This window comes from Canis lupus, chromosome 28, assembly GCF_011100685.1.
Source record: "Canis lupus familiaris isolate Mischka breed German Shepherd chromosome 28, alternate assembly UU_Cfam_GSD_1.0, whole genome shotgun sequence".
NCBI lineage: Eukaryota > Metazoa > Chordata > Mammalia > Carnivora > Canidae > Canis > Canis lupus.
In genome coordinates, this window is record NC_049249.1 from 649,642 (window position 1) to 671,688 (window position 22,047).

The 22,047-nt window shown below is 46.4% G+C and overlaps 1 protein-coding gene across 3 annotated transcripts in view; it reads right to left on the bottom strand.

The window, feature by feature from the left end:
- The window catches only part of ARHGAP22 (Rho GTPase activating protein 22), a 135,698-nt gene that overhangs the window by 88,177 nt on the left and 25,474 nt on the right, over positions 1 to 22,047 (bottom strand). For all 3 annotated transcript variants that reach the window (XM_038578023.1, XM_038578022.1, XM_038578021.1), the window contains exons 2-3: positions 17,750 to 17,949; positions 1,242 to 1,329 (exon numbers count right to left, since the gene is read on the bottom strand). In XM_038578023.1, coding sequence (XP_038433951.1) covers positions 1,242 to 1,329; positions 17,750 to 17,949 — 288 coding nt within the window. The remainder of the gene's footprint in view (positions 1 to 1,241; positions 1,330 to 17,749; positions 17,950 to 22,047) is intronic.

Here is a 22,047-nt window from a genome sequence, read left to right on the forward strand (position 1 = left end):
TGCTCCCAATGGGCCACTGCTGGCTGGCCTGAGCTGGGGCTGATTCATCTCTTGGTGTGCAGCTGATAGTCAGGTCACCTCGTCAGACTGGTTGGGGTGGCTGTGCTGCTCGGAGACTGTAAACCAATTGGCTCACGGAGCTGAGTGAGATGCTGGCACACTCTGTTCACAGCCACCACTTCCCAGAAGGAAATCTAAATTTGGATGGCACATTGGTGGCACGTGATGACTAGTTGCCCATGGGCCCTGCTCTGTCCAGAGCCTCAGCACTGGCTGTTCCCATCCATGTCATCCTGACTGAAGCCTGCTGTGTCTGTAGGGAGGTTGCCCATGCCATGGGCAGGCCAGAGATGCCAGAGTTAGCTCCCCAGGAAGCAGCTGGTAGAATTAGTAGTGGGTAGGTGGAAGCAGGTGGGTGATCCCCAGCCTCCTTGCTCCATGGGCCACACACTTCTGCAGCCTGCTCCCCAAAGTCTTGACAGGCCCAGCTGGAATGGAACCCGTGGCTCACCCTGCAGGAGTTCTTTCACTAGTACCCCCTTGCATGGCTTTCCTCCCTCCCTGTTCCCTTCCCCCTACTTTTTGGGAATCACCTCTGAATAAACTGCTCAAAGCCTTGTCTCAGGCTCTGCTTTTGGGGAAGGCCAAGGTACAAAAACATCACCTGATGGAGGAACCCTCCCTTCTATAAGCACACTGGCTTATCTTCAAGACACATCTATTTGGTCCAGTAACAACCACATTTTAAAACTGGGAATTTTAAAAGATGGTTTTGTAACTGCTAATATGACAGCAGTTCGTTGGGTTAAAATATTTCCCTTCCTCCTGTTACATCACAATTCTCTGTTTTGAGATTCACCGTAAAGGTTACTTTAATGCTCTGTATCTGCACTAGTGGACTTATTGCATATGATCCAGATGCTGTGTTTGGACCTTTGCCCTAAGATGTCCCCATTGGCTAGTTTCCCTGGTGTTTATCATGAATTTTAAAATCCACATTTTCCTCTCACCCAAAAGCTAATTACTCAGACAGCTGATTGGATTTTCTAATACTCCCTCAAACTTGTAATATTCTCTAGACTTGGCCCAAATTTCTGAGCAATACTTGGAGACACACTGGTGTTCCTGTAGGGAGGAGCATCCAACAGGAGGTCTGCCCTTCCGGGCCAGAGGTGTGTGACACCCCCATTGGCACCACCAGGGCCAGTGCCAGCATAGAGCCAAAAGATGCTCAGGCCTACCTGGGCTGATCTCAAAGAGGTGCTTCCCTGCGTCCTCGGGGCCAGGAAGAAGTTCAGTCACTCGGGTCCCTTGTAGAGAAATAAATCCCTAGAACAAAGAGACAGGCACAAACACAGGAGGAATGAGATGACTGGGAACAGCTCCTGGAAAGAGAGAGTGGGGCCGCGGGTCAGGGGTGCGGCCCTCCAGGCCCTGGCTATGCAGGTGGGGTACTGGGAGGGGCCCGCGTGGGATCCCCAGTGGAGTGGAGTGGGCCCTGTGGTTTACAGCCACAGTTGCGGGAGCCAAGCCCAAGGCAGGACCCGGACTGCCTGGATGTGTTACTCCCTGGTTAAGGCAGGGAAATGCAAATCTGGAGCAGGGAGGGAGGCCCTGTCATCAACACCCCCTCACTCCCCTTGCAAGCGCACCTATCTGCAGCCTGATGGGGGCTGTAGAGCGTCAGGGAGAGGAGAGTTGGCACCTGAGGCTGGCTTCTGGTGTGCGACTGTCCCAGAAGTGGAGTGGGAGAAAGGATCAACAGATGCTTGAGTCCAGTTCTGCCCCCTGGAGGGGGGGCGTTCATTCCGTAAGCCAGAGTCAACTACCACACAGGAGGTACCAGCACAGACCATGCCTCGTGCCTGGGGCACCTTTGTGTGTACATTCCACTACCCTCCAGTGCTGGAATCTGGTAGTCAGGCTAAATGACGCAGGCAAAGAGCATGGGGTGTAAGTAAGAACAGGGATGCCGGGCTTGAGTCTCGGTCCTACACGTCTGGGCTGTGTGACCTCAGGCGGACCACTCAACTTCTCTGAACTCTTCTTCTCTGATCCTACACTGTGCTCAGCTTCCACATCTGGATGGTAACTCTCACTTCTCCGGGGCCCTGAGACACCAGATTCCTGTGCAGGAGGTCCTGCTCTAGATGGGATGCTGTCACCATGGCCTTGACCCCAGTCCTTTTCCCATCCACAGGGCTAGGCAGGGCCTCCCTTTCTCTGTTAGGGACTAATCTCTACTGTGGCTTTTCTTCATTCTGTTCATATTCAGATTTGCTCATTTAAGACCGCATGTGGCTCTGACTATGCATTTTTTGGCTCTTTCCCCGAGAAACCTATTTTAGACTCCATTCCTACAGCCTAACTGTCGGAGTTCAAATCCTGGCTCACTTACTGTGTGACCTCAGACAAATTGCTTAACCTCTCTGTGCAACCTCACAATTATGCTTTTTCAGGAAATAGGAATAATAATACTACCTATTATTAGGGTATTATTATGGGGCTGTTGTGAGCATTGAATGAGTGTCTGGGAAGTCCTTACAGCAGTTCCTGGCTTATAGTGAAGGCATCCTGGTATCTGCATTTGCCCAGGTGAGGGGCATGATCATGTCACCTCCAGCTCCCAGCTCCTGTGTGTGCTCACCGAGCCCTCATCTTCCCATGCTACCTTTTCCAGGCAATTCCCGAGTTTAACAGGGTGAATAGAGCCTTTACGAGGCCACTGGGGTCTTGTGCTGCAGGGACACATGGACAGACCTTTTCTCACATAAGCAATGTAAAGACAGGACAACTTCTTTGCCCACACAGACTTGCCTTAGAGTAATTACAGCAATAAACCAGAGAACCAGCTAGTAATTGTTGTAACTGATAACTCAGTTACTTGCTAGGGAATCTGGAGCTACTGGATAAATTAGGAGTGCAGCTCCAGAATGGGGAAATGTGCTCATTAGAGAGGCTGTGGACACAATCCATCACTGGCTAATGGGATGGTCTCTGGGGTTTGCTGTCTCAGTAACTGTGTCATTCTGGGCACTTTGATCTATTCCTCTGTGCCTCAAAATGTGTCATCCATAAAATGGGAGTAACATTGTTGACAGGGACGTTACTTTTTACTGTAGCTACATAGAAGAGCAGTGATAGGTACTGTTTATGGAGCTTGTTCTATCTTCCTGTCTTCCTCTTTGTTTAACTTCTGGAGGCCCCATGCAGTAGGTACCACTATTCTCATCTTCCTGGACGAGCAGATGGAGGTTGGAGAGGAGAGCAAGCAGCATCTTGTCCCACTGCGGGCAAGGGCAAGCCAGGGAGGGGTACAGGGCCATGTCTGATACCAGAGCACTTTGCCTGTCATTTGTGATGGCAGCTGCTGGAGGACACCAAGAAGCTGTTGTGGAGAGCCAGCCTGTGACTTAGCGACCCACTGCTCTCCTCTCCCTCGGCGAATCCCAGTGTGACTCCCACCACAGCAAGGGGATTTCAGAACTGACTTTGGGGGACCCAGATTCCCTCCTGCCTCCACACAGCAAGAGCACAGCTTTGATCCTACACTGTGCTCAGGCACTGGGTAGGAGTGGGAGCGGGGAGAGGGTAGGGTGCTTTCCTCTTCCTCTTGTGACAGTAGTAAGATGCCTAAGGAGTCAATAGGAAGCACCCAGCGGGGGACGTTTAGGGCAGGTCTCAACTTTAAGCACATCAGAATCACTTCAGAGCTTGTCAAAACACAGAGTACCGGGTCTGGTGGTGTGCTGGCAAATGTTTAGCCACAGGCTGGGAAAAATAAGGCTATCAAATTTGTAGTGTTTGCCAACCTCTGTGGTAGAAATAGCTGCCCACCATGACTGATTTTATACTTTGATAGAACATGAAGAGAAGAAATCCATAAGGGTATAGAAAGCCCAAAAGAACACCATCAACTCATTTGACCAAATTGCTATCCCCTCAAAAGCAGAATATACCTTCTTTTCAAATGCACAGGAAACCATAAACAGGTCTCAATAAAGGGAAAAGCATTTAAATACAACACATGTTCTCTGACTACAATGGAATGAAGTTAGAAATCAGTAACAGAAAGATTTCTGGAAAATCCCCCAAATATTTGGAAATCCCATTAACATACTTCTAAATAATCCACAGGTCAAAAAAGAAATAAAAGAAATAAAGAGTACTTTGTACTAGATAAAAATGAAAACATGACATACAAAAATCTGTGAAGTGCCTTTAAAGAAGTACTTCAAGGGAGTGCCTGGGTGGCTCAGTTGGTTGAACCTCTGACTCTTCATCTCAGGGTCTTGATCTCAAGGTCATGAGTTCAAGCCCCGGGTTGGGCTCCACACTGGGCATGGAGCAAAAGAAGTATGTAAGGGATAAATTATAGCACTCAATACTGATATTCAAAAAGAAGACCTCTTAGGCCTCCACCTTAAGAAAGTACATAAAGAGAAGCAAGTTAAACCCAAAGTAAAAGAAAAAAAAACTTAAAAGATCAGAGTGGCTCTAAATAAAATGGAAAATAGAAAAACAATAGAGAACATCAATGAAACCAAAAGCTGTTTTTTTTTTTTTTTTTGAGGAGATCAATACAATTGATAAGCCTTTAGACTTATCAGGAAAAAAAAGAGATTACCAATATCAGGAATGAGAGAGGTGATATCACTAGAGTCTACAGATATTGAAAGGGTAAGGTAATGTTAAGAACAACATTATGCTAGCAATTTGACAGCTTAGGTGAAATGGATCAAAAAGAAAGTACTGAAGCTCACGCAGGAAGAAATAGCTCAATAGCCCCTAGCTTGTACAGAAATGGAATCTGTAGCTAAAAATCTTCCAACAGAGAAAACTCCAGGCTCAGATGGCTTCATTAGTGAATTTTATCAAATATTTAAAGAAGTAATAATACCAATACTCCTCAAACTTTCCTTGAAAATTGAGAAAGAGGGCCTACTTTCCAATGCATTTTATGAGGCCAGCTTTATCTTCATATACAACCAGCCAAGGGCATCACAAGGAAAAGACACTACAAATTAATATCCCTTGGGAACACAGATGTAAAAATTCTCAGCAAGATTTGTCAAATCACATTTAACAACATTTAAAAATATATAATGAGCAGCTGGGGTTTGTCTCAAGTATGCAAGGTTGGTTTAACATTCCAAAACCCATCAGTGCAATTCACCATATTAATAAAGATAGGATCATCTCAATAGATACAGAAAAAGCAATTGAAAAAACTCATTATCCATTCCTGCTTAAAAATCTCAACAAATCAGGGATAAAAACCAACCTCCACAACCTGATAAAAGGTATCTATGAAAAACTAAAAGCTAATGCCATACAAAAAGTTCTTCCCCTAAGACCAGGATCAAGACAATGATGAAATTCTTACTACTTCTATGAAGTACTGTACTGGAATCCTTGCTGCTACAATAATGAAAGAAAAAGAAAAGCTGTCCAAATTGGAAAGGAAGAAGTAAAAGTGCTTTTACAGACAACAAAATTGTCTACGTAGAAAATCTGGTGGAAACCTACAGAAAAAGCTACTAGAAGTGATAAATGAGTTTGGCAAGGTTTCAGGGTATACTGCACAAAACTGAATCATATCTCTAGATACTAGCAATGAACAATTGGAAATTGAAACTCAAAACTATTTTTAATTGCATCAGAAATAGGAAATACTTAGGGATAAATACAGCAAAAGATGTTCAAGATCTGTGCACTGAAATCTGTAAATCATTGCTGGGAGAAATGAAAGAGGGTATAGATAAACGGAGAGCTACACTGTGTTCCTGGGTCATTGCTCAGATGTCAATCCTCCCCAGATTGGCCTCTATATCTAATGCAATCCCAGTCAAAATCCCAGTGGGTATACGGTGGAAAGTAACCAGCTGATTCTAAAATTCATGTGGAAATACAAAGGACTTACCATAGCCAGACAATTTTGAAACAACAATGTTGGAGATCTAACACTTTCAGATTTTAAGACTTATTATAAAGTCACAGCAACCAAAACATTTTGATATTGGCATCAAGACAGACATGTAGATTAATGAAACAATAAATTTATACATATAGGTACATACATATATATGTATAAAAGTTTTATATATATATATATAACTGATTTTTGACAAAGGCACAAATGCAATCCAGTGGAGAAAGGATAGTATCTTCAGGAAATGATATGGAACAAGTCCATATTCATGTGCAAAAATAATGAACTTTGCCCATGGCTCACATGTCACACAGCTTCAAATGAATCATAGACCTGAACGTAAAATCTAAGACTGAAACTTCTGGTAGAAGACCTTTATGACTTTGGATTAAGTAAAGACTTCTTAGATACAATATCAGAAGCACACTTCATAAACCAACTAATTGATAATGTGACTTATTTAAATAAAAACCCTGTTCCTTAGAAGTTACTAAGATAATGAAAATATGAATTATGAAATAAATGAAAATAAGAGAAACCATGAGAATAAGTTTTTGAAAATCATGCATCTAATAAAGGGCTTGTACTCAAAATATATAAAGTACTCTCAAAATTTAATAATGAGCAAACAACCCAATTTAAAAATAGGCAAAAGATTTGAACAGATACTTTACTGTAGAAGATATAAGGGTGAGTGGAAAATAAGCTCACAAAAAGATAACCCCATCACTGGGCATTCTCATACACCTTTTATGGGATGATGACTTGATAAAGCCTTTTTGAAAGCAATTTTGCATTTTCTAAAATAATGTTGGAATAAAAATGTCCATTTAACCTAGTGTTGAATTTTGAGAATTTGTTCCAAGCAAAGACGACAAACACACCAGGACATAGGTATAATGATGACCATTGTAGCATTATTTTCCTAATAGAAAAAGCAGAAAACAACTTGTCCATCAATGAGGGAATGGTAAAAGGTAAGCAGCGATTACATTTTAAGTCTGGGGTGGGGTGGGACAGTCATGGAAACTGCACAGGTGTGTGCTTTCAGGCAGATCGGTTTCAACCCTGATATCTCTGCGAATCAACAGGAAGGAAGCATGTGAAAAATTTGCCTCACCCAGCCTCAGTTTCCCTCTCTGTTCAATGGGGTTCTCTGGGAACCAAATGGGACAGAGTGAGCAGAGGGCCTGGAGTGGGGCCAGGCTGTGGCAGGCACCCAGGATGGCAGCCTGGTGTAGCATCTTAGTGAGCACGGAACAATAAATAGATGGGCCTCAGTGTCCCCCCTCTGTCATGGGCTATGTTGTGAAGATTTCATGAGCTAACATTTAGACAGCACTGAGTCCAGTGCCTGTCCAGAGTAAGTTCTGTTGTGATTTGTGAATTATTTCATAGCCAAGAAGTAGAGCCCCACTTATGACCATTTTGCAGGACTTGGGGCATATATAAACATTAAAAAATAATTTTATGGGTTTGTATTATTGTGACATTGACGGTTAGGTGGGAATCAAGCAGCTCCTGGGCTAAGCCCTGGGTTTCTTACCTGGAAAAATGAGGATATTAACCTCTGGCCTTTGCTCCCTGAGCTAGTGCTTTGTAAGCAATAAAGGCTGAATGAATAGGAGTAATTGTCAGAGTTATTATCGTAAAGCCTATTTTGGCCACTATACCTGTTTGTTCTGGGAACAATCTTTCCCACAATAATACCATTGCTTATGCCCCCAAATAAGGTCTGGTGTAGATTCTGGAGCCCCAGGATGGTGAAGATAGTGTTCATCCTTCACAGTTTGTGAGGACAGCCCTGTGGAGGCCTCCTGAAGGGGCTGGGATGCCTGCACTCCTCCCACTGACCTGAGTTTTGGGGTTCATGATAGTCCTGAGAACTTCACACTCTGACTGAGCTCTCTCTCCAGCCTGAGGCTGGCTCTCTGGAAAGTCTTCATTTTTCACTCTGTCTGAAGGGAGACTGTCTGAAGACCACCTTCTGAACGCTCCTTAGCAAGGACGTGATAAGATTTTCCACCAGCAGCATCTTGAAAAATTGCAGACACATTTCAGAAAGCAATCACTCAAGGTTCCTTATCTTCTGTAATTCTGATTGTGGCGTCAGATCAATCTTAAAAAGCTTTGGCCTCTGACACCCAACCAGGAACTGAACCACTCCGAGTTTTAAATAACGCAGATCACAATGAAGTTCAGTGCCAAGCAGGGAACATCCTCCCTTTCCTTATCACACAAGCCTGTAACCATGGCTATTACTGTCTAAAATGCAGGTATTAAGAGAGGCAACCTAATGTTGGAGACAAATTGCTTCTTGGCTGGGGCACTTTCCCTCCCTAAGGAGCTGAGATGAGTCACTTGTTCAGCAGATGTCTTTGGTAAGGACTGGGTCCTGAAGCTTCTCCCAGCAGATTCCAGAGTGATGCTACTTCCTGTACACTGCAGATGCATGCGGTGTGCTCCACGTGTCCCCACATCCTGCTCTACCTCTGGGTTGCCAGCTACCCCTAGTCTCCCCAGAGAGCCTTTCAGTAGGTAGTCCCTGAGGGCTGAGCACCAGCTCCCTACACCTTCCCAACTGACCACCATCCCTAAATCCCTTACCTGTGGGGCTGCCCAGCCCAAGGCCTGAGCCCTTGCAGGTAGATCCTGCTAGGAACCAAGGGTGGGCCGGGGGCCTGAGGCAGACTTGCAGCTCTAAGCATGGGGTCTGGGCAGAGACCCTAGGAATCCTCTGGCCTCATAGCCAATCCTAATCCCTGAAGGGGTGTCCTTGGCAGGGTGGTAGGTTCTCTTCCTGAGGTCCTGGTTTTTCCTACAGTTAGTTAGCTCTGTGTCATTCCAGGTTCCTGGTCTAGACTCCAGCCCAGATCATGTATATCCCTGACCTGCACTGAGTCATTTCTGGGGCCATCCCTTTAGTTGGCTCCATCTCACTGGATCCCTGTCTCACAGCAGGTGGTGGGGTTGAGGTGCCCGGATCTTCAGCTAACACCTCATTCTACACAGGTAAGGCAGCATCGAACTCAACCTCTGACCCTGGGCCCTCATCTTCACTGTGGGCATCCTAATGCCTGTGACCAAGTTTATGGGAATGAAATGCAATGCCATGTTGGAAAGTGTACAAAGCCAATGCTCAGGAGAGTTAGTGTCCTGGCCTTGTTGGGTCACTGTGGCAGGCCCACAGTGCCTGTGGGTGTTGAGTAGACTTTTAGGGTTACAGGTGAATTAATGCTTGTGACCAGACTAGAATGCTTATACGGGGCTTTCCTGAACCTTCTAGTGGTGACAAAGCTCTGGCCAGTAGGACTGGTCAGGAGTGACCTTAATCTTTTCTTTCCTGCCCCTCTTAGCAAACCTTGGAGGTCTTCAGAGACAGATGAGGCTACCACTGGTCCATAGCAAAATTTAAATTTTTACTGTGCTTAGGTGCTGGATTTCAGGACCATTGAACATTGTTGATTGTAACTAATTAGAAGGTATTTGGAGATGTTAAATTTTAGATAATTTTATCCCAAACTGCTCACTTGGCCACACACACAAAAAGTTTTAGAATCATGGTACTATTTAAACATTGCATTTTTATGCAAGTAATGCTGTTTAATTAATAAAGATTATTCTCTTGCTCCTCTGATTGGATGTTGGGAGGGAAAGGCAATGAGAGGTCAGGCCAGTCTATTTGTGATGCGGTATTAGGAGGTGTGGGGGAGCTGCCTTACTCTCGTGGTCAGAAGCACTGAGTGGGGCTTGGAAAAGTTCTGGGTTTTGACCTCAAGCTGTGATGGCCATGTCTGATGTCTGACTTCCTGTCTGACTTTTGGGACCGGAGTGCTGGAAGGAACCCAGTAAGGCTGTAGGTCACCGTGAGTAAGGGGTCATGGCTACCACACCAGTCCCTGGCAAATGCCCAGCCTTGTAGGAACTCCCCTGGACAGAGCATGAAAATGATCCGTCTTCCTCCTTGGCTCACTGGACCCAGCAGTAGGCCTCTTTGCCGCCTTAAAATACCTAGTTTTCCAGGTGGAGGGGTTAAGGGAGAAACAAGAGATAAGTTGAATTCATTGGGAGCCCAGGACACTTGGTATCTGCAGAAGAGGACTGATGCATTCACACAGGAACCAGCCACCAGTGGCACGTGCTCTCAGCTTCCTAAGGGGTGGGGGTCTTCGCTGGCCACCCACCTCTTTCCAGTATTTTCTCCGATCCAGGACTTGGGTGGATGTTGGTGTAGATTTCTGACTTACCTTGGGGCTCACCCTACCCTTAGCTCTTTGGAGCCTGGCTGGAGGGTTTGGAAAAGCCTCTGCTGTTCCTTCAGCTGGGAGCAGGGTGGTGGTGGTGGGGATATAGGGCCTCTCTACAGCTCAGGTATGGGGCCCTGGACCATAAGCTACTCTTCCATGTGGTTTTTCCTTGCCTTGTTTCCAACCTTCTGTCCCCATGACAAACAGGTGTCCCAGAAACTGACCCTGCAGGCTCAGCCTGGTCCATGCTTCGGAGCACAACCCCACCCCCCTCCAGAGGTTTGTTTCGGCTGGGAATACACACTATTGACATGTGCTGGTGCTGGGGTCCAGGGACTCACCTTGAACGGGAGCGGCCCTTCCTGGGCTGGAAATGGTCTGGTTCTCTGCTACTGCTCTCGAGCCCTGCAACTGGAGCTGTGCTCTGGGGTCCACAGTGCCTTTGAAAGCAGCCTCTGAGCTGGGTACTTGAGAATGGGTTAGTCTGAGAAACACAGATTCTTGCACACTGACCAGTGCCAGTCTGCCCTGCCGAGGGGACTGCCACCACAGGGTACAGGCTGTGTTTTGTGGAGAAAGTCACACTTCATTCCTCTCCTCTCCAAAGGTGCAGTTCATTCGAGAAATGCTCTCTTCCACCTCAGGGGCCCGGGCAAGGCAGCAGTCCTACACAGATGCCCCCAATCTCCCCCATTTTGCCCAGCAGTCTGTTAATGTATTAAGGAGCTAGAATGCTCCATATATAATTAAAAGTAAGTTATTCCTGTCTAAACAATGAATAAAATATAATTTCCAAGCTGGCTCAATATCATCTGATTCATTTTTCTGGCGAGTCATAGACAAAACTAGCAATTTACCAATCAGTCTTGTAGCTGTTACTGTAGATTAACTGGTTTCAATTGAAGGCCAAAGGATTGATTATAAGTGGGAGACACTGAAGTCCTGTAAGCTAATAACCATGCTGGCTGAAATTAGCAGACCCTGTGAGAAGCTCATTGTATTTACATCAATAGTCAGGCCACATGCAGGGAAACACGGGAGTCATTTGTAGAAGGTGAAGATCCATTTTGCAGGTGTGACATTCTGGGTGCAAAAGGATTCGGGGGCAGCCAGACTCTTGTTACTTGTGATTTGTATATTCTGGAGGGTGTCATCAGGCCTCTTAGTATCCTGGTTTTCTTTCCCTACAATGGTAGCAAATATTGCCGTAGAATGACTGGTGGTATAGGCAACAGGTGTTGCTGGTCTCGTTATTCTGCTGGCCCACTTTCAAAACAACTGCTGTACGGTGCAAGATAAGCTTTAAAACATGTATTTTTGGATTATTCCTTCAATCTTATATTTTTCCTTCGCATGCCTGATGCAGAAAAAGAAATGGTTTTCACTAAATATTGTCTAAAAATAAGCTGGCTGCTGTTACCGATTTGAATTTAAGAAATATGTTTCTATTTGATTAAAATAAGTGACTAGAATTTTCATGTTGATCTGTTTAATAATGGGGAGTTATATTTCCCAAATAGCTTCACAAATATAAAGCTTCCTCTAAAAAAACCCCACAGATTCTGATATTTGATCCAAAATAAAGGAAGGATTTTTCTTTGTATAAGACTCCAAGGAGTAATTCTTTGCAAAAGAAACATTTGGAGTTGTCCCCAAGGACATTTTAAACAAGAAAACATTTATTGTTTAGTTTTTCTTCTGCAGCACTAACAGTAAAGTTACCATCACTCCCCAAACAGCTCATGATGACCCCTAACACCCTGTGGAGGACATCTGCCCAGTAGCTCTTGAGTTACCCTGAGGCAGTGAGCAGGGCTTCTTGTGTGTGGTACCTCAGTACCTTTCCATCACACTCACGTGTTCCTTCTGAGCGCAGAGAGATCTACTGGAATTCTCTCTGGCAAGATCTATGGTAGCAGTGGGAGGCAATTAGTCACCTGCTTTTCTGTGGACAGATTTGCAGGTGGAAAGTAGGAAGGAGGAAGAGAAGTCAGGCTCTCCAGAAGTTCTCAGGAAGTCAGGGGCAAGTTCACTAAGCCAAACGTGACTAGTTGGAGACACCAGCTGCAAAGGTCCCATGGCATCCTTCTTGCCGCCAACTCTTTCTCCATGAAGACCTTTGCCAGTGCCACAGTTGGAGCTCTTTACAAATGGCTCTGCAGAGGCCAGCTGGACTCGGCGGCCCTCTCTAGAAGAGGGAGCCCTCTGAACTCTCTAGGGCTGCATCCTTTCACTTTTGGCTTGAGTTTTCCTTTTCTTGTTTAAATTAAAAATACTTTAAGATACGGATTTAAATGAATATAGCATCACTGTAAGAATTTAAAAGAATACCTCACTCTCCATGCCCTCCCTGCAGCTCGTATTCTGAAAATTCCCCAAATAAATTACTTGGGTTTTATTTCACCCACTTTTTCAGTTAAGGTCATATCTCAACACAACTGAATGAATCAAACAGTGCCATGAGGCAAGGTGTAAGGCAGCAATACCTTCGCCTTCTCCAGGGTTCGCATCCCCTGCCCACCTCAATGCTCTTTCACTTTTAAATAAATAAAATCTTTTTTTTTTTTTTTTTTTACTTTTTTTTTCTCCTGCATGGTTTCTGGTGCCTCTGTTTTCTTTCTTCCTGTGTTTGCATGTGTCCTTCACATGAGATTCTTTCCTTAAATGTGTAGTGACCCAAAGCTATTTATCCCTATTTAGAAAGGGTTCTGTAAAGAGTAGACTGGAAGCTGTTTGAGGGGCAGCGTCTACATGACAGGCCAGCAGAGATGGGCTGGGGCTGCTTCACTTGAGAAGCCCTGCTGTCAGTATATTTTGCTTTTTTTCTTCTTGGTCTGTTAGATTCTTCAGTGAAAGTTCTTCATTTCCTTCCTGAGGGCTCTTCCTGACTGCTGGAGCCACAAGTGGGATGGAGATGGGGAGGCCTGAGTACCTGGAGCCCATCCCCTTCTGTCTCACTCTCCTGTTCTGGGCAGGGCTCCCTCCAGCAGGGGGCCAGGTGTTCTCAGCCTGGAGTGCCTCTCTCCCAGCCTTCCTGGGGAATCCCAGTGTTACACCACAGGGAGGAAGAGCAGTCAGGCTTCACATGCGGTTGTTCATATCCGCGGCCCAGTTGCTTTTTAAACTGACCTTCCACCAGCTCTGTTTTGCGCTTCTGTTTTGCCCTTGTTTCCAGAGATAATTGGTCTTGCCAATTCCTGAATCTTTGGTGGGAGGTGAGGGGGTGCTGCTTTGCAAACCAGATTTTTGTGCTCTCCTAGTGCTCACTTGGAATTGAGCTCTCTGGGATCAGCTGAGTCAGCTACGTCTTGCCCATCTGTTTTCTTGCATCCAGCATGCTGTGGTGGCAGCTGTCTTCTGTCCCTTCCACCTAGGTGTGTTCACACCTTCAAAAGCAGTTCTGTTTACTGGAGTTGTAAGGTTTTTAAATCATCTGTCATCTTTAACTAGAAGTTTGCCTTTAGTTTTTGATTTCTTTATTAATTTAGGAGGTATTATGAAGTGTGTGTGTATTTTAAATTTATTTGAGAGAGAGAAAACGAGAACTTGTGAATGGTGGGCGGTGAGGGATAGAGAGAGAGGGAGAGAGAGTCTCAAGCAAAATCCCCACTGAGCATAGAGCCTGCCTCAGGGCTCGATCTCTTGACCCTGAGATCAAGACTCGAGCCAAAATCAAGAGTTAGATGCTTAATGTACTGAGCCGCCCAGGCATCCCATGATGTATATATTTTATTTCCTTGTGTATAGAACTTCTCTGTCTTGCACACACACCCTCACTCACTGTCATTTTGTTCCTAATTTATAAGTCTTTTTTCGCATTATAGTCAGCAACTACATCTCTATAATTTCACTTTTTGAAAAAAATGGAGAAAAATGAGTATTGTTTTTCTTTATGTATCCTTCAAAGCTATGTCACTAAGAGCATAGATGTTCACAGCTGCTCTATTTTCTCAGTATGTTAGTTATATTATTATGAAATATTTCTCTTTGTTCCTTTTTATTACCTTGGATTCTATTATTCTTTATTTTGATGTTGCTAAATCTGCTCGCCTTTTGCTTGCATTCGCTGACTTATCTTTTCTCCATTGTTTTGTTTTTCAATCTTTCTGTTTTTTGTTCTTTTTAAAGCCAATCTTCCACTGTCTCTTAAGATTCAGGTGAATCTGACCTAATCACATTTGTTATGATGACTGCAATGTTTGTACGTATTCCTTGTCATCCTATTTGCTTATTTTATCTTTCCTATTCACTTTTCCCTCTTGTTTTTGTCCCTCCCATTTTCCATGCATTTGTTGAACTGATCACATTTGTTACACTTTTTCCATCTTATGTTTTGGAAGTTCTACTTTCCACTTCTATGCTGTTCCATTTCTATTCAAAGTCAAGAGACCCACAAGAGAAGGATCTGAATGTCGAATCATTAGACTAAAAGTGAGTCCTTGAACCACGGCAATGCATCAGCCTGCTCAACAAAGAATTCAGCAACAGGTTTTATGGCCCAGGAAACATTTCCAGCAGCAGCTAAAACCACTAAGATGCAAAAACCTGGAATCTTCTATTAGTGCAACCATAGGGTCTGTCTGCTGAAGAAATCATCAGAAGCAGGCACTGGCAAAAGGAGTTAGGACAAGGGCACGCTTCCAGGTTCTGCTCTAAAGCTCCTTTCTTTGCCTAGTCTTCCTGTCCAGCCTTGTATGCCTACTTTGCCTCTATCTCGAATTTTCCCCATCTCTATGCTCTTATGTACTCTGCTGGCCCTCCCGCTAGTGAGAAGGGGATAGGGGAAGTGATAGCGGTTGGAGAGAGAATAAGAATATGGGCCGAGAGTCATCCTCGCCATGTGTGATGTGCTCTGGGCAGCATCAAGGGTAGCTGGATGTCCTTCCTCGTGACAATTACATCTTCTAGACAGATGACAGGCTGTCTGTCAGGTGGGTGTTTACTGCCTGGGCACTTCTGTCACTGTAAACAGTGAGCAGGGCACATTTTTCCAGGAACCAGATATTGAGACTTAGTCCATTACATGTAGTTCATGCAATTAAGTGGAAATGTATGGGCTATTTTGCCAGCAGGCATGCAGGTTTGAGATCATACTGTATAAGCTAAATGAATCCAATTTAACCAACAGTTTCCTTGAGATTAGGAACCTGTGCAACAGGGCTGCCACTGGGCTTTGTGGAGGGGGGGGAGCAATTGTGGGAAGGAATCCTGTTCCAAGAGGACTTGGGAGTGTTAGCCAGGCCCAGAGAGGCCAAAACAGGGGCCCTGGGCCTGATGCTGGCATCTATTGGGAGACAGTGGCTCCTTTTAGAGATCCAATGGCTCCCTGGCATGAATGCCCTGGTTTAGTTAGGACTGGGCTCCAGGCTCCTCCCATGCCCAGGCTGATGACTGGGGATGTGGATGCCACCATTTTGTTAGCTGTTTCCACCAGAAGCCACTGAAGTCTGGAAAAGATGGAGGTGAGGAAAAGGAGTGTCTGGTTTAGGAAATCCAGGAGACAGAGCTTCCTCATGGAGCTGCAGCTGATGGACAAGGGCCACCTCAGCCTCACCTTGAGGAACATGTGGGGAAGCCTGTGGCAGGGGTCCACACATGGCCTGGGCCACCTCAGTGTGTTCCTTTTGTCCACTGGGCTTGCCCAGCACTAACACAGTTCTCTCAGGAGATGGTGTCACGGGCTAGGCCAGGAGGGGATGGCAGTAGGGGCCACATACAGGGCCCCAAAAGGGTGGGGACCCTGGCAACTTTCCCAGTCATCAGAGTGACACTAACAGGTCAGCCAGGAAAGTGAAGACATTGTTTAAAGGCCAAGGCTGGTCTTCAACACCAGAAGTAAAGGCCAGAAGGAAAATGGTGGTGGGCAAGCCAGAAGTGTGGTACCTAATCTGGGGAGTGGGAGCGGCAGCAGGGCTGGGGAAGTGGGGAGGAAGGCAAAGGCAGGGCTGAGGAAGCTGGAGGGTACCCACCCATGTGCTAGGATCTGCAATCAGATATGTATATGTGCTACAATCTGATCCTTAGCACATTTCTGTGACGTAGGGAATGATGTCTCCATTTAGCAGTGAGAAAACCAAAGGGAAAACAAAGTAAGTGACCTGTCCCAAGTCATAACGCTAGAGTGCGAGGCCTAATTCAAATCAATTTCACATCTGCCTGACTCCAAAGTTTCTATTTGTTCCACTCGACCTTCCTGGGAGTCATTTTCCTTCCTTATGAAAGCAGGGAGGCTGGACAAGATCAGGGTTTCCTAAGCTTTAGTTCAGCTCCACCTTCATGATGTGTGTCCTACCCACCTCTCCTCTGTGCTAGAATTTATGGAAAAGTTTTCCTTAAACAGTCCCACACTTCTATTTATTTATTTTTTATTGTGGTAAAAAATGTATAACTTACTGTTTTAACCATTTTAAGTGTATAGTTCAGGGGCGCTAAGTACCTTCACATTGCTGTGCAATGCTTTTTGATTTTTTTTTTAAAGATTTATTTACGAGAGAGAGAGAGAGAGAGAGAGAGAGAGAAGAGCAAGCATGGGGAGGGGCAGAAGGAGTGAGAGAATCCTGACACAGTCTACTCGCTGAGCATGGATCCTGACATAAGGCTGGATCTCTTGACCCTGAGACCATGACCTGAGTTGAAATCAAGAGCCAGGCGCTTAATCAACTGAGCTACCTAGGCACCCCAATGCTTTTTTATTTTAACTTAGATATATTAAAAGGGAAAAGGTGATATCACTGTTCAATGGAGACTTTCCACAAACAGAAGTTAACCATTAGAATAATACACGGAAGACAGAAGAACATTACGCCACTATTGTCACTGGAAGCTCTGACATGAGGCCTGCTCCTTTCCACCCCCATCTCCATTTTTTAAGGGAAGATCCCAAATGTTGGAGATGGCCAAACATATGCTAGCACACAACTGATGCTTCCCCTTGATATACTCAGAAAAACTGAAAGAGAGGTGGGGAGGTCATCTATCTTCCTACTGTGATGTCCATATGATCCTGTGCTATGCCCAGGTCCTTCCTCCAACTTGTCCATCACTGAGCACCCCTTCTGCCCTCAGGCTCCAGCTCCACACAGTGGGACCCCAGACCAGGTGGATCTTCCAGGACTGGTAGAAAACAGAGGTAGCCACTGAAAGGCAGAGGCATTGGACACAGGGGCTCCGCAGTGAGCCATGTTTCAGTTTGAGGTGAGATTTGTCTTTGGTATCCATGTCCTTGGACATTGCAAGTAACTGGAATGTTTCCAAGAGGCTGGAAAGAACACAGGGAAGATTCATTTTCTTAAGCTGTGCAGAGATGTTCCCTATCAACTTTCTATGGAGACATTTTCATTACTGAAGCTGTGGATGTGCTTCTGTAAAACAAATTGTGATACCAGGGACATGAGGGCTGAGAACAAAAACCACTTCAGAAATCAGTGGTGAAGTGCCACTGTGATTGAAGTCAGTGGCTCAGGGCTTGAGAACAGGAGGCTATCTCTGCCTTCGGCCCTCTCCTGGGCATGGTTTACCCTCCCTTCAACCCTGTCATGATGCCCCAGGATGCAAGGCGCGTGCTTCTCACCTGGGGCTTGGTCTCATCTTTGTCCTTGTAGTAGAAAAGCTGATCCCCACGCAGCACGAACCAGCGCTGCTGCCAGTTCTTCATGATGCTTCTCTGCTTCTTCAGCCAGCCCTCCTTCAGCACAGGGCCCAGCCTGTGGGGGCAGGGCAGCCTCCCAGGGCTTCGGCTCTGCTCTCCCATCACCAGGCTTTTGGAGCGGGCTGGAAGCCAAAGACACACACAATGAGTGTGAAGGATACATGCCCGTTGTCAGTCCTTGCCCCATTCTGGCATCCTGGCTGCCCTGTGACCGGAGCTTGGGAGCCTAAACCAGCAGGACATGACTGTGCTTGGCATACTTCCCCCTCAGTTAAACAGGGCATGGGCTGGAACACCTCAGCAGCAGCAGCCCAGGGTTATCCGCTTGGGACAGGCGCACAGCCTGCAGGCCTAGTTAGTCTCTGCCATGTCTATGTATGCATCTATCCACAAATCCATCTATCCATCCACCCAACCACCCACCCAATCAGCATTATTCTAGGTACTAGAGATAAAGCAATGAAATAAATAAGGAACAGATAAAAATCTGGGTCCTCCTGGAGCTCACATTCCACCAGGGTCTCTGTCACTTTAGGCCCTGAGGGAGCTGGCCCCTTCAGACCCCCTCCCTGGTTCCTGCATAGCACCCTTCTCTGGAGGCATTAGACTTGAATACCATTGCCCAGAACCTCCAAAGCTACCCTTTGCTCTGCTGGGATCATCTTGGTATACTGTGTCTAGACAGTGGGGCCTCTGATTCAGCTGTTTGCTGTAACTTGTTAGTGGCTCCCTTGTGGGCAAAGGGGCCATCTCTCCTACCTCAGAGTTTCAGAGTGCCCACAAGCCCTTTTGCCCCACAGGCTTCCTGTGCTCCCCACTTGACACCACTGACTGGCCCTCTGCCATGGCTGGTACTGCTCTTCACAGTGATGACTTGTCCCTTATGGGACCTTTATCCCATCACCTCCCCCTCTCTCCTCTGTTTCCCTCTCTGGTCAGTATCAAGCATATTGCAGTGGTCACCAGGAGTGGTCATCCTGGACTTATGAAGAACAGTTCTTCTAAATGTCATTACACTTGTAATTCTTAGACCACGGATCCTAACTTCTGATTGGAATGCATGTTCCCTGTGCCCTATGGTTCTGGCATCGTACCTGTGATTCTATGTGTGTGTGTGTGTGTGTGTGTGCATGTGTGTAGGCTCCTCCCACTATACTGTTGACCACAGTTTCCTAAGCCTGGCCTATCCTCTGCCCATGCTGTCCCACTAGTCTGGACCTTTCTTCAATCCCTTTCACACTCATCCTGGCTTTGGATTCTTGGTGAGCTCCCATGTATCCTTTGAGATACAACTCAGATACTTCTTCTACAGAACCTTCCTTCTGAATCTCCTCCAGAGAGTCATTCCCTTCCCTATCAGGACACGTGGCCCATAGACGGCAAATTATCTGTGTGGCTGCCTTTCTGCCCCACCAGACTGAGGCGCATGTTGGGGAGGACATGGTGCCTTACCCAGGTCTACATGTGTGGCCCTCACCATGTGCTGCTCAGGGAATGGATGTAAGTCATGGTTGTCCAACATTACAGGCTACTTAGGCTCACCCTAATGAGTAGGTGTGTCTGTGTCTTATCATGGGATTAAATGTGCCATGACACTCAGCTGCTCTCTGAGGAGACTGTATAGTTTGGTGGCCCCCGCTTTGCCTCAAGTGACATATGGCCTGGGATACGATCCTCAATCGACCACTTTTACATGAGCAAAAAATAACGAGGCCATCCCTTGAGCCCTGTTCTAGAAGGGTCAGCTCAATGACAGCAGGGAGAGTAAGGAGAGACATCATCCTGTCACCCCGCACAGCTGTGGTAGCTCAGATTGTGTCTGTCCCCACCGTCTCCACCTTGATGCCCCGTTGCCATCTCTTGGCTGTGGTGAGGTCCTTGCTGAATGTTCTAGCCTTGTCTTGGCTGTGCTATGGCCCAGAGAGCAAGCAGGCTGTTTCTAGGCTCACCCCCAATGCACAGAAGGGGGACTGTTGATCCCTGAGGACAGACAGTCCTTCTCAGAGACTAAAGGGAAGACAAACCAGAGGAGTCAAAAGGCATGGCTTGGCTCCCCCTTCCAGGAAAGCAGCCCATGTCTGAAACCCTGCATGCACCAAGGGTTGAGCTTCACTTGCTCTTACGCTTACTGGCTGCCCTCTCCCTTTGTTCCCTACCTCCTGTGGGTCCTGGTCCCCATACTTAACGATGTGTCCTAGATTAAAGTCTGCTTCCCTCCCTATTTCTGTGGCTGTTTACTATCCCTATGAGTTAGCTAAAGATTCCCTTGTTGCTGGGTATTTGGAATTCTTCCAATGTTAGTTATTTAATTAAAGAGACAATGGGGTTCAGTTGAAGAAATACAGGATTGTGGCCAGCTCTGTGAAGCAGTCTGTGCCTCAGTCTGCTGATGAACAAGCTGGGTGCATGTGGGATGATGATACCTGACCCTGCAGAGCGAGCTGGAGGAGGAGACATGGCCACGTCTGGCAGAGTGCTTGGCATGGACGTGGTGTCCAGGAACTGGTTACCATGGCAGTGAGGATCCTATTAATGGAAATGGTGCAGTGGATGTCTCCATGTGGAACTGTTCTCTGGAGATGGGTTCCCAGAGCAGACTCACAGGGCAGAAGGCATGGACTTTTCTAAGGCATTTAGCTGGTTAGGTGCCATTATACCCTTCCCTTCCTTCTAAAAATGGTATGTGGATATATTACAACACAAAATTATACTGATGTACCAGTTCCTTCATAGTCATCCATATGGAATATCATAATGGGAATATTCCTACTCCATAATTTAGTAGGTATAAAATGACACTTAGTTACTGTTTTAGCTCACCCTGTTGTTGGGTTACTTACCAAGGGGATGTTTTTGCATAGGCTCCCACTCCCTGTGTAATGTTTCTGCTCTCTCCCTTTGCCCACTAAACTGATTGCCCCTGGTGGGAACTGCTGACTGGGAGTGGTGGTTGGGGGTGGTGGTGCAGCTAGGGTCCTTATAGGTCTTCTGGTCATTTGGACCCCTTTCTCCTCTTGAATGAGTCTTACAAATTCTCTAGAAGTTTCTGCAATGCTAGAAAATCTGCCTTTCCATTTCCAGGTGCCCATGGCACCACATCTGGGGTCCGCCCTGCTCTCCACCTCTGCTCTGCACCTCAGCTGTTCCGTAAGAAGAAGCGCTTGGGTGGAGCTGCTGGCAGGTAGGTGGGGGTTGTGTTCGACAGAACCCGACAGCATCGGGAAGGATCCCTCTGCTCCTAGGGCTGTAACTGCCCCTCCATCACTCCTTCCATATCAGGGCTGGAGCAGGGCTGGATTCAGCAGACACTTACTGATTTCATTCCAGGGTCCAGAGCTGTCTGTGGCACTAGGGGCTCGGGCACTAGGGTTCCACAACCTGAGGATTCCTGTGGAGTCTGACAGAGGACTGAGGTGAGGGAGAGTACAGGTGTGACCCCTAGTTATTGAGTTCTCTTCTCTAGGTCTCAATTTCTTCATCTCTAAAATTCCTTTAATGGGTTGGGAGTCAATGGCAAAATGAAGTCAGCAGTGCCTAGGCTTTTGTTTTTTAATTGAGATTTCTAACATGAGCCTGGACAGAAGCAGGGCCCCTGTGGGTGAAGAATCTCTGGAAGAGGTGGGTTGGCTCAGGTCTCCTCTGTCTATTTGTATATTCTCCTCTTCCTCTTCTTGGGGAATCTGCAAGGGCTATGTAGAATCTTCCACCTTTCTAAAGACTCTCTGGGGCCTTTAGTGAGGAATCTGGCTTTACAGAATGTTCTAATGCTACATCTTTGGTTCTGTTTGTTGTCTTCTATTACAACAAGACCTGAAATGGTCTCATTTGACAGGATCATAGCACTGGTAGGACCCAGAATATACCTGCCCTTCCTTCCACACCCCCTATAGCATCTGGACAGGGCCAGCACATGCAGGAGCTAAAAAAAAATACAGTGACCCATCAGTGCACCCCAACACTGAGGAATACTGGAGAGTCCTCAGCTGAGCACTGGGCCATGTCTGCAGAGACACTCCCTGTCCAGGCATGTCTACCCAGGGAGGCTGAGCTCTTGGAGGGCAGTATGCTGGATACTGAGCCTGGTGGACAGGAGGTGCCCAGCAAGAAAGAAATGACTGCAGTGTGAGTGATCTGCTGTTCCCTCAAGGTGGCCAGACAATGTAGCAATGTTTACTGCCCTGATCCCCAGGCCCTGGGCACTACCCTCCTGAAGGCTGCAG